We start from the raw sequence: 12,446 nt of genomic DNA, 5'->3' as shown, positions 1-12,446 counted from the left end.
ACTCACTTAAGTGATAAGCATTTTACAAGAAGTCTCTGACCAAAATGTTCTTTGGGTACATCAGGAACACTAAGCCGTTCTATTGGTTCTTCCTACAAATTGAAAAGCAACACCAAAATGAATATGCTTATCATATTCCAACTCTTTTTTTTAAGAACTTACTTTACTAATCTAATACTTTTAGTCTTCACAATAGAACATAGAAAAGAAAGACCTATTTATCCACAGACAGAAGTCATTTGATTATAAGTTACTCATTAAGAATAGGAAATTCACTAGTATAAAATGTATTCATTTATAAAAATTACAGCTATGTTTCAGTTGCTTTATCCCCTACATTATTATAATAAATACTCTACATTAATCATAATCCCAAAAGATCGATTTTAATAATCATTTGCTTCTTTATATGCAAACATCTATACCTCATCTGGTGATGGATGCAAAGCAAAAAGTTCTTTGTGACGGTTTGATTTCCTTTGGTCATCATTCTGATGGTCTATTTCTTCATTTGGAGTTCGATCAAGTAAATTGGGAAGCAAAGCATCAGGAAGTGAATTTTTCAAGTCAAAGATACTACAGGCCCAGCTACCCCTTGGGGTATCATCTATTGACATTGAACGTCTTTTAAGGTCATCCTGTCATGCAAAACATTAAATATAATTATATTAATTAATAAATAAATTGACAATTATTTTAAAATAACTTCTTAAAGTTATTTAAGAATAAAAGTATTACTTGATCATCCTGGTAGTTGTTGCCATCTGGAGCTTCATCAGATTCAAAAACTTGTTTTGGCAAACCTTTTTGCCTTTCTTTCTGTTTATCTAATGTGTTGGGATTAAATCCTGTTCCCAATTTATGGTATCTATTAAAGAAAAAAGTTACATAAAGATCAACTATCAAACTTCGGAATGTTCTCACTTTTTGGGCATCATTATGTAATAAGCCAAGTGTTTTCTGCATTATTTCTTTATGTAATACGAATCCATTCTAGCAATTGAGGTTAAAGAAAATTTCCATTCAATGCTCCTTTAACCCAGCTAAGCAGTAGAGTATGAGTTTCCGAAAGCAAATCATATTTTCCTTCTTTCCATGCCAATCATGTGTATATAAATTAAGCTGTACTTTCAATTCAGAGAATTGGTCAGTAAAAAGAAAACTTGGGAAGCTAGTAACTTGGGTTAAAGAATAAAATGAGAAAATAGAAAATATACATTGAATTAAAAATAATATAAATTTTAAAAGGTTATATACATATAAAGCACTGAATCTTAAAATTTCAAGTAGCCAACAAATTTTTTGCTATCTCTCATTATCTATAAAAGATCTTAACCTAAAGCTACAGACTTATAACATGAAAAACAGCAAAATCTACACCATCATGGTGTACATATATATTACTTAACATTAAATATATACACAGGTAGCTAAAAACAACTCTTAAATTAATGCAAGCTTCTTTCTTAATCCAATAACAACCTAATACCCAAGAACATCAAATATGAGCTGATCAAAGAGCAATTATTGTTCATGATTCAACACTTCACAGAGCAAACTGAAGGAATATTTTAGTTGAAGCAAAACAATAATGTTTACAAGAAGATGGTACAGTTCTTGCTATTACCCAATTCATGAGATAGTAAAGAATCACATTTGATATGAATTACTCACATCCAGTCTTGTTGCTAAAGCTATTAAAATAGCAATTACATGATATTAACATCACAGCATAATCGCAAAAGAGAAAGAACTAAAGACACTCAATATAGTAATATGAAAGTTATTACTTAGAAGCAGATATCTTAATATTTAACGGAATGTTTCAAGTGTCTTAATTTGTAAAGCTGCATACGTAAGCTGCTCTGATAAATCAGAATGCCACTGAATTCTATCCTAAAAAAATTGACAATATGAAATTCAAGAAAGCAAAGAATGATTCACGATCAATACTCTCTTCTATATCATCCAGTCCTCTAGTCAGTTGCTATGATAAGGCTCTAATAATTACCCATTCAACCCCACACACATCACTATTTTTCTGACTTGTTTCTTGGCATTCTCACCCTCATTTACGGTTCCAGCCACACTGTCCTCTTTACTCTTTGTTCCTTGAACATTTCTAGCACGTGATCAATATGGAGCCTTTGCATGTGTTGCTCTTCCCTCTGCCTAATAACATTCTTCCCCCAGATATTCACAAGGCTCACTTCTTTCAGGTCTCTGCTCAAAATCACCTTATCAGTAAGGCTTCCTCTGATTAATTATATAAAACAGAAGGTCGAGCATGGTGGCTCACACCTGTAATCCCAACACTCAGGGAGGCTGAGGTAAGAGGATGGCTTGAGGCCAGGAATTCAAGGTAACAATGAGGTACAACCGTCCCGCTGCACTCTAGCCAAGGCAACAGAGAGAGACCTTGTCCCAAGTAAATAACTAAATAGAAACCAAAATAAATAATAAAATAAAAATATTTGTTCCTCTTCTTGGCCCTCTCTATCTACTTCACCCTACCTTTTTCTCCACTTGACTCACCTAGATCTTATCTAGTCTATATTTACCTGTGTTGGTTTATTGTCTATCGACAATCTCATTTCCCACTAGAATATAAACTCCATGAGGGTAGAAAGTTGGTTTTGTTCACTGCTGTATCATCAGTCTTTAGTATAGTGCCTGGTACATGTAAGACTCTCAATAAACACTTACTGAATAAGCAAATAAATGAAGTACTTTTGTGTCCCTTTATCATTCTGTGCTGAATCGTGGAAGAATTTTGTGGCTTCATCTTATAGCTACTTCACTTTTCAGCCACATCCACACCACCATTATGTCCATCTGCTGAGTTTGTAATATTTTTTCACTAATCAAAATTTTAATTTCCAAAGATAACTAATTGATTTTTATGTGGTTAAAATATCCTTTCACATTTCTCATGTACATTATTCTCATGTATTTAAGAGTATTATTTACACTTATAGGTCTTAAGCTGTATTCTATTAACTATTTCCTAAATTATTAGTTCTTTTATTTGTAGTTGGATAATTCTCTTTCAAGTGTATTGGTTTGCATCAAATTCTTGGCAATTTCAAGTTCTATCTTAATTTTTTAATTTGTATCCCCCACATTTGTCTTAAACTACTGTACCTGCTTATTCCAGCCCATATCCAGTGGTTGTGGGGAAAGGGCAGATCACGCCACCAAGCAAAGTCTGCCAGTACCTAGTCTTCTGGGTATGAGCATTCCTTCTTCCTCCAAGACATGCTCACCCTGGGTACTATCCTATTAGCCTAAGCCTCCACAACTACTGATCCAAAAAAAGGGCAGATATCTCTGTTGTCACTGAGCACACATTGTGGAAGAGGTTTCAAAGTGACCACATATCCAATATTTAGCAAGTCTCCCTTTCCATTGCCTGCATTCACTGGTTCTGAGCTTAAAGCACTACTGAAGCTTTTGCATGTATCTTCTCCTTAGATTATTCTGTACTATGGTTTTCTCTTACATTCCAATCATACCTATCTTCTTTGTTTCAGAGATACCTCATAACTTCTAGTTCACCAAAAGTACTCCCTTTGGTCTTCCACTTACCAGCGCATATAATGTATAACATCTAGAATAATTGAAAAAAATAAGAGCTTTAGAATCTGATGCCCCTACGTTCTAATCCTGACTACCCTATTTTTTGGTTTGTGGGATCTCAGAGAAGTTACTTAACTACTCTGAGCCTGAGATACCTTATCTGTTAAAATCTTAAGAGATGAGTGCAAAGTGCCCAATAAAATGCACAGCACCCAGTAAACCCATAAATGTTAATTCTCTTATCCTCTTGCCTAAACCAAGGTTAATAATCCTATGCTTAGAATTAAGTAGCAGATTTCCATGATTCTGAGGTCAATATATTTTACAACTAACCTTTTTATTAAGATTTCTGATTATAGGTTTCTAACATATACGCACAGAGGTAAAGACTTTTGAATTATCTGACAGAGGAACAGTATTCTTCAGTAATGTCTAAAAGCTGGCTATCGGAATACTTATCAAAATTGTAAGTTCATAAAAACAGCTCTTCTATATAAAGGGCAGCAGACTGTGCTTTTATTAGGTCACACTGAAACTAAAAAGCATGTCAGCATTATCCTCCAGAGTGATATTTAGCACAATGTAAAGTCTAGTGAAATAAGACAGCCATGAGGGCAAAACAATAAGCAATGGATATATCACTTTTGCTAGTGCTGTTTTGCACAGATTATTTCATTTGAGAAAACTATAATGCCGTATCAGAATTCTCCACTACCTCAATCACATCTCCTTCAGAAAAATAAAATAAGGTTAAGAAGATTCAGCATGAAGACCCTTCTCCATTATGCAAATTAGCAAATGATTATTGTGTAAATCAGTTTTAATATACTTCTTAATCTGACTTGTTATTGCACAGTTTATCAGGAAAATAAATTTTGGCTAGAACAAAACATTATTTTTTACAAATATTTACCTGGTTGGATATAGAGGTCAAAGACCTATAAATATTAGAAACAGCAGAGACCTTTCAAATAGCTTGGTCTATAAAACTGCCTGTTAATGTTAACTTAGCCATTTAAGTTTCACTAAACTGGATTCTTTTTGAGAAATACAAATTATTCACCAATATCTACCCAACATTTCCTAAAAGAATTAGACTACAAAATTATCATATATTATTAGCTCTTAATGATTTATAATAATACAGAAATACTATTTTTCCATGAATTATATTTTACAAAGAAAGTAAGTAAAAGTAATTGCAGAACTCCTAAGGAGTAAATATCTATACACAAAGGTTCTTCTTTTGTTTCTTCAGCTATTTCGTTTAAATAAATTTTCAGGTCTCTTAATCATTATGAATCTGCCTTAATCCGTTTAGAAATCTTACTCAGTATTCGTAAATGTTGTAATAAACATATAACTTACTTTCTGATGACAATTGCCCAGTCTTCTGTATAACTTCTTATACAGTCTCTAACATGTGGATCCATTTCACTATTTTAAAAAGGAAAATACATTTGTAATTCAGACAGGACAGCACTGATGTTCATTAATTTGGTTGCTATAATTGCTGTTCGCATAACAGGAAATGATGATGCTACAAGAAAATAGGCTCTAAATAAAATAATGGAAGGTAGCCTTTCTATAGTTACTCTAAAGCCAAAAACAGGTCAATGTCTCCTTACCTTTCTTCAGGTACAGCTGAAACAAGAGTTCTGCAGTCCCGAGGACTATAAACAACTTCAATATCATCTGGAGGAAATTCAATCAAATCCCGTAAAGGCCCAGAATCCACAGCCAAAGGATGAGTAATGAGGTAATCTTCCAAATCCACTGGATCTACTGCTTCAGTAAGGGGCACCTTTGTAAAAAGGTGGGATAAGAGATGGGTAGAAAATAGGAGATGAAGTAATTTTAAAACTTAAGGCAAATAACTTATTATTTTTTAAAATAAAAGCTTTTAATCTAGTTCTTTCTAAAATTTTAACAGATATTCAACCAGACGCACTAAAGAAAACACAAAGTGTTACCCTTCTTGCACTCCTCGATGTTTTGGGTCATACTCTCTTTAACGTCCTTGCTGACACTTTGCCCAGAACTCTCACATAAAAACACTAGTAAGAATTAACAGTTTTATTCTACTTTATAGTTTACAAAGTACTCACTGGAAGGATTATTTTTGCTTTTTTATATCTTTGGATATTAAAAAAGTAAGTTGCTCCATTTCTAAACAGTGCTCTGACTTTATTTCTTGTTTTTGTTTAGTATCCTAGTAAAAACATATAATCAGACTGGGGTAGGCTAAAAAGTTTCCCTCCGAAAATTCTCCACATCCTAACACATGGGCCCTGTACATGTTACCTTACATGGAAAAATAAAAGTCTTTGCAGATGTAATTAAGGTTCTTAAAATGGGGGTATTATGCTGGATTTTCCAGGTGCTTTCTAAATGCAATCACATATATCCTCATGAGAAGACAGAGGGAGATTTAGGCTATACACAGAAAAAAAGTTGAATAAAGATGAAAAAGAAAGAGATTTGAATATTCTGGCCTTAAAGATAGAGATGATATGATCACAAGTCAAAGAATGCCAAAGCCATCAGAATTTGGAAGAGACAAGGAACTGATACTCCACTAGAACATCTGAAGAAAGCACAGCCCTGCTAAAACCTTATTTTAGTCCAGTGATACTGATTTCAGACTTTTGGCTTCTAGCACTGTGAGAGAATAAATTTCTTTCATTTTAAGCCACCCAGTTTGTAGCAATTTGTTACAGTAGCCATAGGAAAGAATACACAGGCCCTATAAAAACTACCCAGTAATAATAATAAAAGACTGGTAGCATTCTTCAGCCAAGTTTTTAACAAGATACTTTTTAATAAAATATCATACTTCTTATCTAGTTTGTAAAAGAAAAAAATATTCAGACAAACCTATAAAGGATATATAACACATATGCAGTTATAGACCAATGAAAATAAGAACATGTTATTTCTCAGGATATTCATCTGGAATAAAAACACTGAAACCTGCCTCTGCGCAGGTGTACATTATTAAACAGAAGGTGCTTTAATCTATGCTTCTTTGGACTGAACTTTTTTTTTTTGAGATGGGCTCTTCCTCTGTCATTCAGGCTGGAGTGCAATGGTGCAATTTCAACTCACTGCATGCAACCTTTGCTTCCTGGGCTCAAGGGATTCTCCCACCTCAGCCTCCCAAGTAGCTGGGATTATAGGCGTGAGCCACCATGCCTGGCTAATTTTTGTGTTTTTTTTTGTTTTTGTAGAGACAGGGTCTCGCCATGTTGCCCAGGCTAATCTTGGAACTCCTGAGCTCAAGCAATCTGCCTCCCTTGGCCTCCCAAAGCACTGGGATTATAGCATGAGCCACGGCGCCCAGCCTAGACTTAACATTTTAAAGATATTGAGTAAAATAATAAATAACACATCTTAAACACTCAAAAGATAGCAGTTATTTATCATTATCAGTATATGCTATCTCATTTAAACCTCCCCCAAACCCTGTAAGCTAGATATAATTACTATTTCAGTTCTACACATAAGGGCATTTGTGCTCAAAAAAGTTAACAACCAACTGAAAATAAAATAGCCACAAAATGGTAGAACAGAAATTTGAAACTGGGTTTTCGACCTCTAAAATTTTTTCTACGATTTTAAGCATTCTACCTCACCTATCCTATTAAGTACAAATTATACTATGATGTTCTTAACAAATAAAAAGAAAGCAATCCAACAGGAAAAGAGAAATCTTCTTGAACCATTGTTATTAGAACTGGGTACCCACATTTAAAAAATGAACCCCAATCTCTGTATCACAACATATATAAAAATTAAACTGAGATGGATCACAGACACAAACATACATGCTTAAAACTATAAAGCTACTTCAAGAAAACATAGCAGGATGTCCTTACAATTTGGGAATAGGCCAAGTTTTCTTAGACATGAAAAAAGAATCATAAAAGAAAAATTGGATTCATTAAAAGACACTGTTAAGAAAATGATTAACAAGCCACACTAAAAGAAAGAACTTACAAAACATATTTGATAAAGGACTAGTACTTAGAATATATGAACAAGTCCTACATCTCAATAATTTTTTTTAAAGTCACACCCTCAAATAAATGGGAAAAAATAAAGCACACAAAAAACTGCTCAAACATCAAAAGTCACTAAAGGAAACTTTCCCTTCTGGAAAGACGAAGTAGAAGTACTTTTCTCTATTCTTTCCACTAAGTACAACAGCCTAGATACTACATAGAAAACAAACCTAAGAAGACTCTGAAAGGTATAGAGAAAACGGCTGGCCGGCAGGGACATCAGAACCCAGGGAACGGCACAACAGTGAGTTACTTCAACATTTCTTTTTGCCTTATACATTCCAGACTTAGAACTAGAAAAGCCCACAACCCAGAAAACAACAAGAAGCACTAGAGGTAGTGGGACTGGGTTGCGGTGAGCTGTTTTCCCCAGCCAAAAGATCAAGAAAGAAGCAACCTAACAAAACAAAAAACATTTAGACTTTAACTGCTCAAAGGCCAAGTGGGGAACTATATTTCTACGCTCACCAAGCTGTAACAAGGCATCCCAACTCTCCCCACCAGGGTAGTATCAGAGAAGTACAAGTAGGGTGTTGGGATTTTTATATCTACTGAGCAATAATTAATCTCTGACTCTCATCGTGTCAGTAGAGGCCACTAAGGAAATCTGGACATCAACTCCTATGAAGCAGCAACATGGCTCCTCTTTCCTTTATCACTTGGGCACTGTCAGAGAAGGTCTAGTGGAGAGTAAGTACTTTCACCAATGCCCAGTGTAACAAGGCCACACACCCTTGGATGTCAGTAGAGGCCATGTGAGGAACAGTAAGGAGCACTACTACCCTTCCCAGCTAAGTAGTGTGAGCTGTGGTCCAGCAGAAGTGGGGACTCTCCCTCCTGCTCGACAATAAGTAACAAGGAATCCTTCCCCTCCTTGTATACCAAAAGAAGACAAGTAAGAAATCTGAACTTCTACTCTGTCTGTCCAAAACAAGATAGCATCCACCTATAACTAGAGCAGTATCAAAGAAAGCCAGCTAAAATATGTTTAAATAAGACCTAGAAATTCACAACATAAGACCCAAAAGGTACAAGTTCCAATCAAAAATCTCTCATCATACTAAGAACAAGGAAAATCTTAACTCTAATTAAAAAGACAACCTGTAGATGTCAATACCAAGATAAGTGATCTTGGCATTATATGACAAAGATTTTAAGGCAAACATCAGAAGAATAATTCAACAGCAATTGTAAACCCTCTTAAAATAAATGAAAAACCAGAAACTCTCTGTAAAGAAACAAAATCTCGGCAAAGAAGCAGAAGATACAAAGAACTAAATGGAAATTTTGTAACTGAAAAACACACTGACCAAAATTTAAAATTTAATAGATAAATTTAATAGTAGAAAAGAGGGGATAGAGGAAGTAAAAATCGGTTACCTTGAAGAAAGAAAAATCGAAATTATCCAATCTGAACAGCATTAAAAGAAAAACAGACTAGGCCGGGCGCGGTGGCTCAAGCCTGTAATCCCAGCACTTCGGGAGGCCGAGACGGGCGGATCACGAGGTCAGGAGTTCGAGACCATCCTGGCTAACACGGTGAAACCCCGTCTCTACTAAAAAATACAAAAAACTAGCCGGGCGAGGTGGTGGGCGCCTGTAGTCCCGGCTACTCGGGAGGCTGAGGCAGGAGAATGGCGTAAAAACCCGGGAGGCGGAGCTTGCAGTGAGCTGAGATCCGGCCACTGCACTCCAGCCTGGGCGACAGAGCAAGACTCTGTCTCAGGAAAAAAAAAAAAAAGAAAAACAGACTGAAAAATCAAAACAAAACAAAAACAAAAATAGAAAGCATCTTCAGGGACAAATTACACTAGAATATCCAATACTGGTACCACCAGAGTCCTAGAAAGTGAGGAAAAAGAAGACGGGGCTGAAACTTATCTGAAAAAACAATGGCTAAAAACTTCTAAATTTCATAAAAAGACATAAGCCTACAGACACAAGAAGCTAAGCAAACTTTAAACAGGATAAACCCAGAGAAATATGTACCATGACACAGCAACCAAATGTAGATTTAAAAAAAGAAAAAGAAAGGCCAGGTGCAGTGGCTAACGCCTGTAATCCAAGGACTTTGGGAGGCAGAGGCGGGCGGATCACGTGAGGTCAGGAGTTCAAGACCAGCCTGGCAAACAGGGTGAAACCCCATCTCTACTAAAAATATAAAAATTAGCCAGGCATGGTAGCGGGCGCCTGTAATCCCAGCTACTCGGCCTGTAATCCCAGCTACTCGGTAGGCTGCGGCATGAGAATCGCTTGAATCTGCCTCCGGGAGGCAGACGTTGCAGTGAGCCAAGATTGCACCACTGCACTCTAGCCTGGGGGACATAGCGACACTCAGTCTCCAAAATAAAATAAAATAAAACAAAATCCTGAAAGCAGTGAGGAGAAAATGACACCTTACCTCTACGAGGAAAAGAATTCAACTTACAAATTTCTCATAAAAAATCATGACAGTCAAAAAGTGGCACAACATTTTTCAAGTGCTGTAAGAAAATAACTGACTACCTGGAATTTTAGATCCTGCAAATATCCTTGAAGAATGAAGGGGAAGGCCGGGCACAGTAGCTCATGGCTATAATCCCAGCACTTTGGGAGGCCAAGGCAGGTGGATCGCCTAAGCTCAGGAGTTCAAGGCCAGCCTAGGAAACATGGCAAAACCTCAACTATACCAAAAATATACAAAAAATTAGCCAGGCATGGTGGCATGCACCTGTGGTCCCAGCTACTCCGACGGCTGAAGTGGGAGAATTACGCCTGGGAGGCAGAGGTTGCAGTAAGCTGAGATTGCATCACCCACACTGGGTGACAGAGTGACACCCCTGTCTCAAAAGAAAAAAAAAAAAGAATGAAGGGGAAATCAAGACATACTCTGATAAAGAAAAACTAAGAGACTCTGTCACCAGCAGATCTATTCTAAAAGAATGGCTAAAAGAAATTCCTTAAACCAAAAGGAAATAATAAAAGGTATCTGGAAATATTAGGAAGGAAAAACAAATACAGCACGAGCAAAAAATATAGGTAAATACAATAGAATTTCCTTTTACTCTTGACTTTTCTAAATTGTCCAATATGATTCTAAGTGTATATAGAGAAAATGTTTAAGACAATTATGTATAGGAGACGGTAAAGGGATGTAAAAATACGTAACGTTTCTATACTTTACTCAAACTGGTAATATATAAACACCAATACTGTGATAAGTCACGTATATAACACAATACCTTGTATAGCCACTAAAAAGCTATATAAAGAGATACTCTCAACAACACTATAAATCAAAATGGAATCCTAAAAAACATTTAGGTAACCCTGGAGAAGTAGAAAAAAGAAAACAGAGAGATGAAAAACAGAATAAACAAAAAATAAAATGGTAGATTTAAACCCTAACAGAGTAACAACATTCAATTATAAATTTATACATTATATTATAAACATAAATGTAAAAGTAAGAGACTAGCAAAATGGACTTAAAAATATGACCTAACAATGTGGTATCTACAAATAACTCACTTCAAATAACACAACATAGGTAGGTTGAAAATAGAAGTATGGAAAAAGATATACCAGGTGACCATTACTCAAAAGAAAGCAGGAGTGGCTAAGTTAATAAGGGAAAGTGCAGACTTCAGAGCAAACAACAGTACCAAATAGAGAGTGACATTACCTTGATTATAAAAGGAATGATCCAAGAGGACATAGCAATCTTAAATGTGTATGTACTAAATAACAGAGTTATACTCTGTGTATGTACTAAATAACAGAGCTATAAAGTAGGTGTAGCAAAAACTGATTGAACTGAAAGAATAAATAAGACATATCACAATTATACTTGCAGAAATCAAGAGATCGCTTTTTTGCAGATTCTAGAAAATCAACAAGGATATAGTATAATTCAAAAGCACCCTCAACCAATAGATCTAACTGACATTTATAGAACACTCCACCCGATGACAACAGAATATACATTCATTACAAAGGTCCCAAAAGTATACACCAAGACAGACCATATTCTGACCCATAAAACAAACTTCAACAAATTTAAAAGAACTGAAATCAGACAGAATGTGTTCTCTGACAATAATAGAATCAAACTAGAAAGTGGCAACAGAAAGATAACAGGAAAATCTCCAAACACTTAGAAATTAAACATACTTCTAAATAATCCATAAGTTACAAAAGTCTGAAAAATGAAATGAAAAAAATACACTGAACGAAATGAAAATACAACATAAAATTTGCAGATAGGGAAATGTAAACCAAAAATATAAGTGAGATACCACTTCATACCCATTAGAATGGCTATTATTTTTTAAATGGTTAATAACAAGTGTGGACAACAATATGGAGAAATTTGAACCCTTGTGCATTGATGGTGGAAATGTAAAATGATACAGTTGCTAAGAAAAACAGATTGGTGGTTCCTCAAAAAGCATACAATAAACACAGAATTACTCTATCATCTAGCAATTCCAGTTCTAGGTATACACCCAAAAGAACTGAAAATAGTGACTCAAAAAGATAATTGTACTCTCATGTTCATAGCAGTTATTCACAATAGCCAAAAGTTTGGAAACGACCCCAATGTCCATCAAAATTAATGAATAAATAAAATGTGACATATACATACAATGGAATACTATTAAGCCTTAAAAAGGAATTAAATCAGCCAGGGATAGTGGCTCACGTCTATAATCCCAACATTTTGGGAGGCCGAAAAGGAGGATCACTTGAGCCCAGGAGTTCAAGACCAGCCTAGGCAACATAGTGAGACCCCGTCTCTACAAAAAATACAAAAATTAGCGA

At 35.4% G+C, this 12,446-nt stretch overlaps 1 protein-coding gene across 15 annotated transcripts in view; it reads right to left on the bottom strand.

Moving 5' to 3' along the window:
• Positions 1 to 12,446, bottom strand: part of LOC105495176 (dedicator of cytokinesis 7) — a 234,095-nt gene that overhangs the window by 196,439 nt on the left and 25,210 nt on the right. For all 15 annotated transcript variants that reach the window (XM_071092128.1, XM_024797039.2, XM_024797040.2 and 12 more), the window contains exons 3-7: positions 5,208 to 5,383; positions 4,948 to 5,016; positions 739 to 868; positions 426 to 638; positions 7 to 92 (exon numbers count right to left, since the gene is read on the bottom strand). In XM_071092128.1, the coding sequence (XP_070948229.1) occupies positions 7 to 92; positions 426 to 638; positions 739 to 868; positions 4,948 to 5,016; positions 5,208 to 5,383 (674 nt within the window). The remainder of the gene's footprint in view (positions 1 to 6; positions 93 to 425; positions 639 to 738; positions 869 to 4,947; positions 5,017 to 5,207; positions 5,384 to 12,446) is intronic.

Source organism: Macaca nemestrina, chromosome 1 (genome assembly GCF_043159975.1).
Source record: "Macaca nemestrina isolate mMacNem1 chromosome 1, mMacNem.hap1, whole genome shotgun sequence".
Classification (NCBI taxonomy): Eukaryota; Metazoa; Chordata; class Mammalia; order Primates; family Cercopithecidae; genus Macaca; species Macaca nemestrina.
The sequence above is the reverse complement of the archived record's forward strand: the minus strand, read 5'-3'. Positions and strand labels throughout refer to the sequence as shown.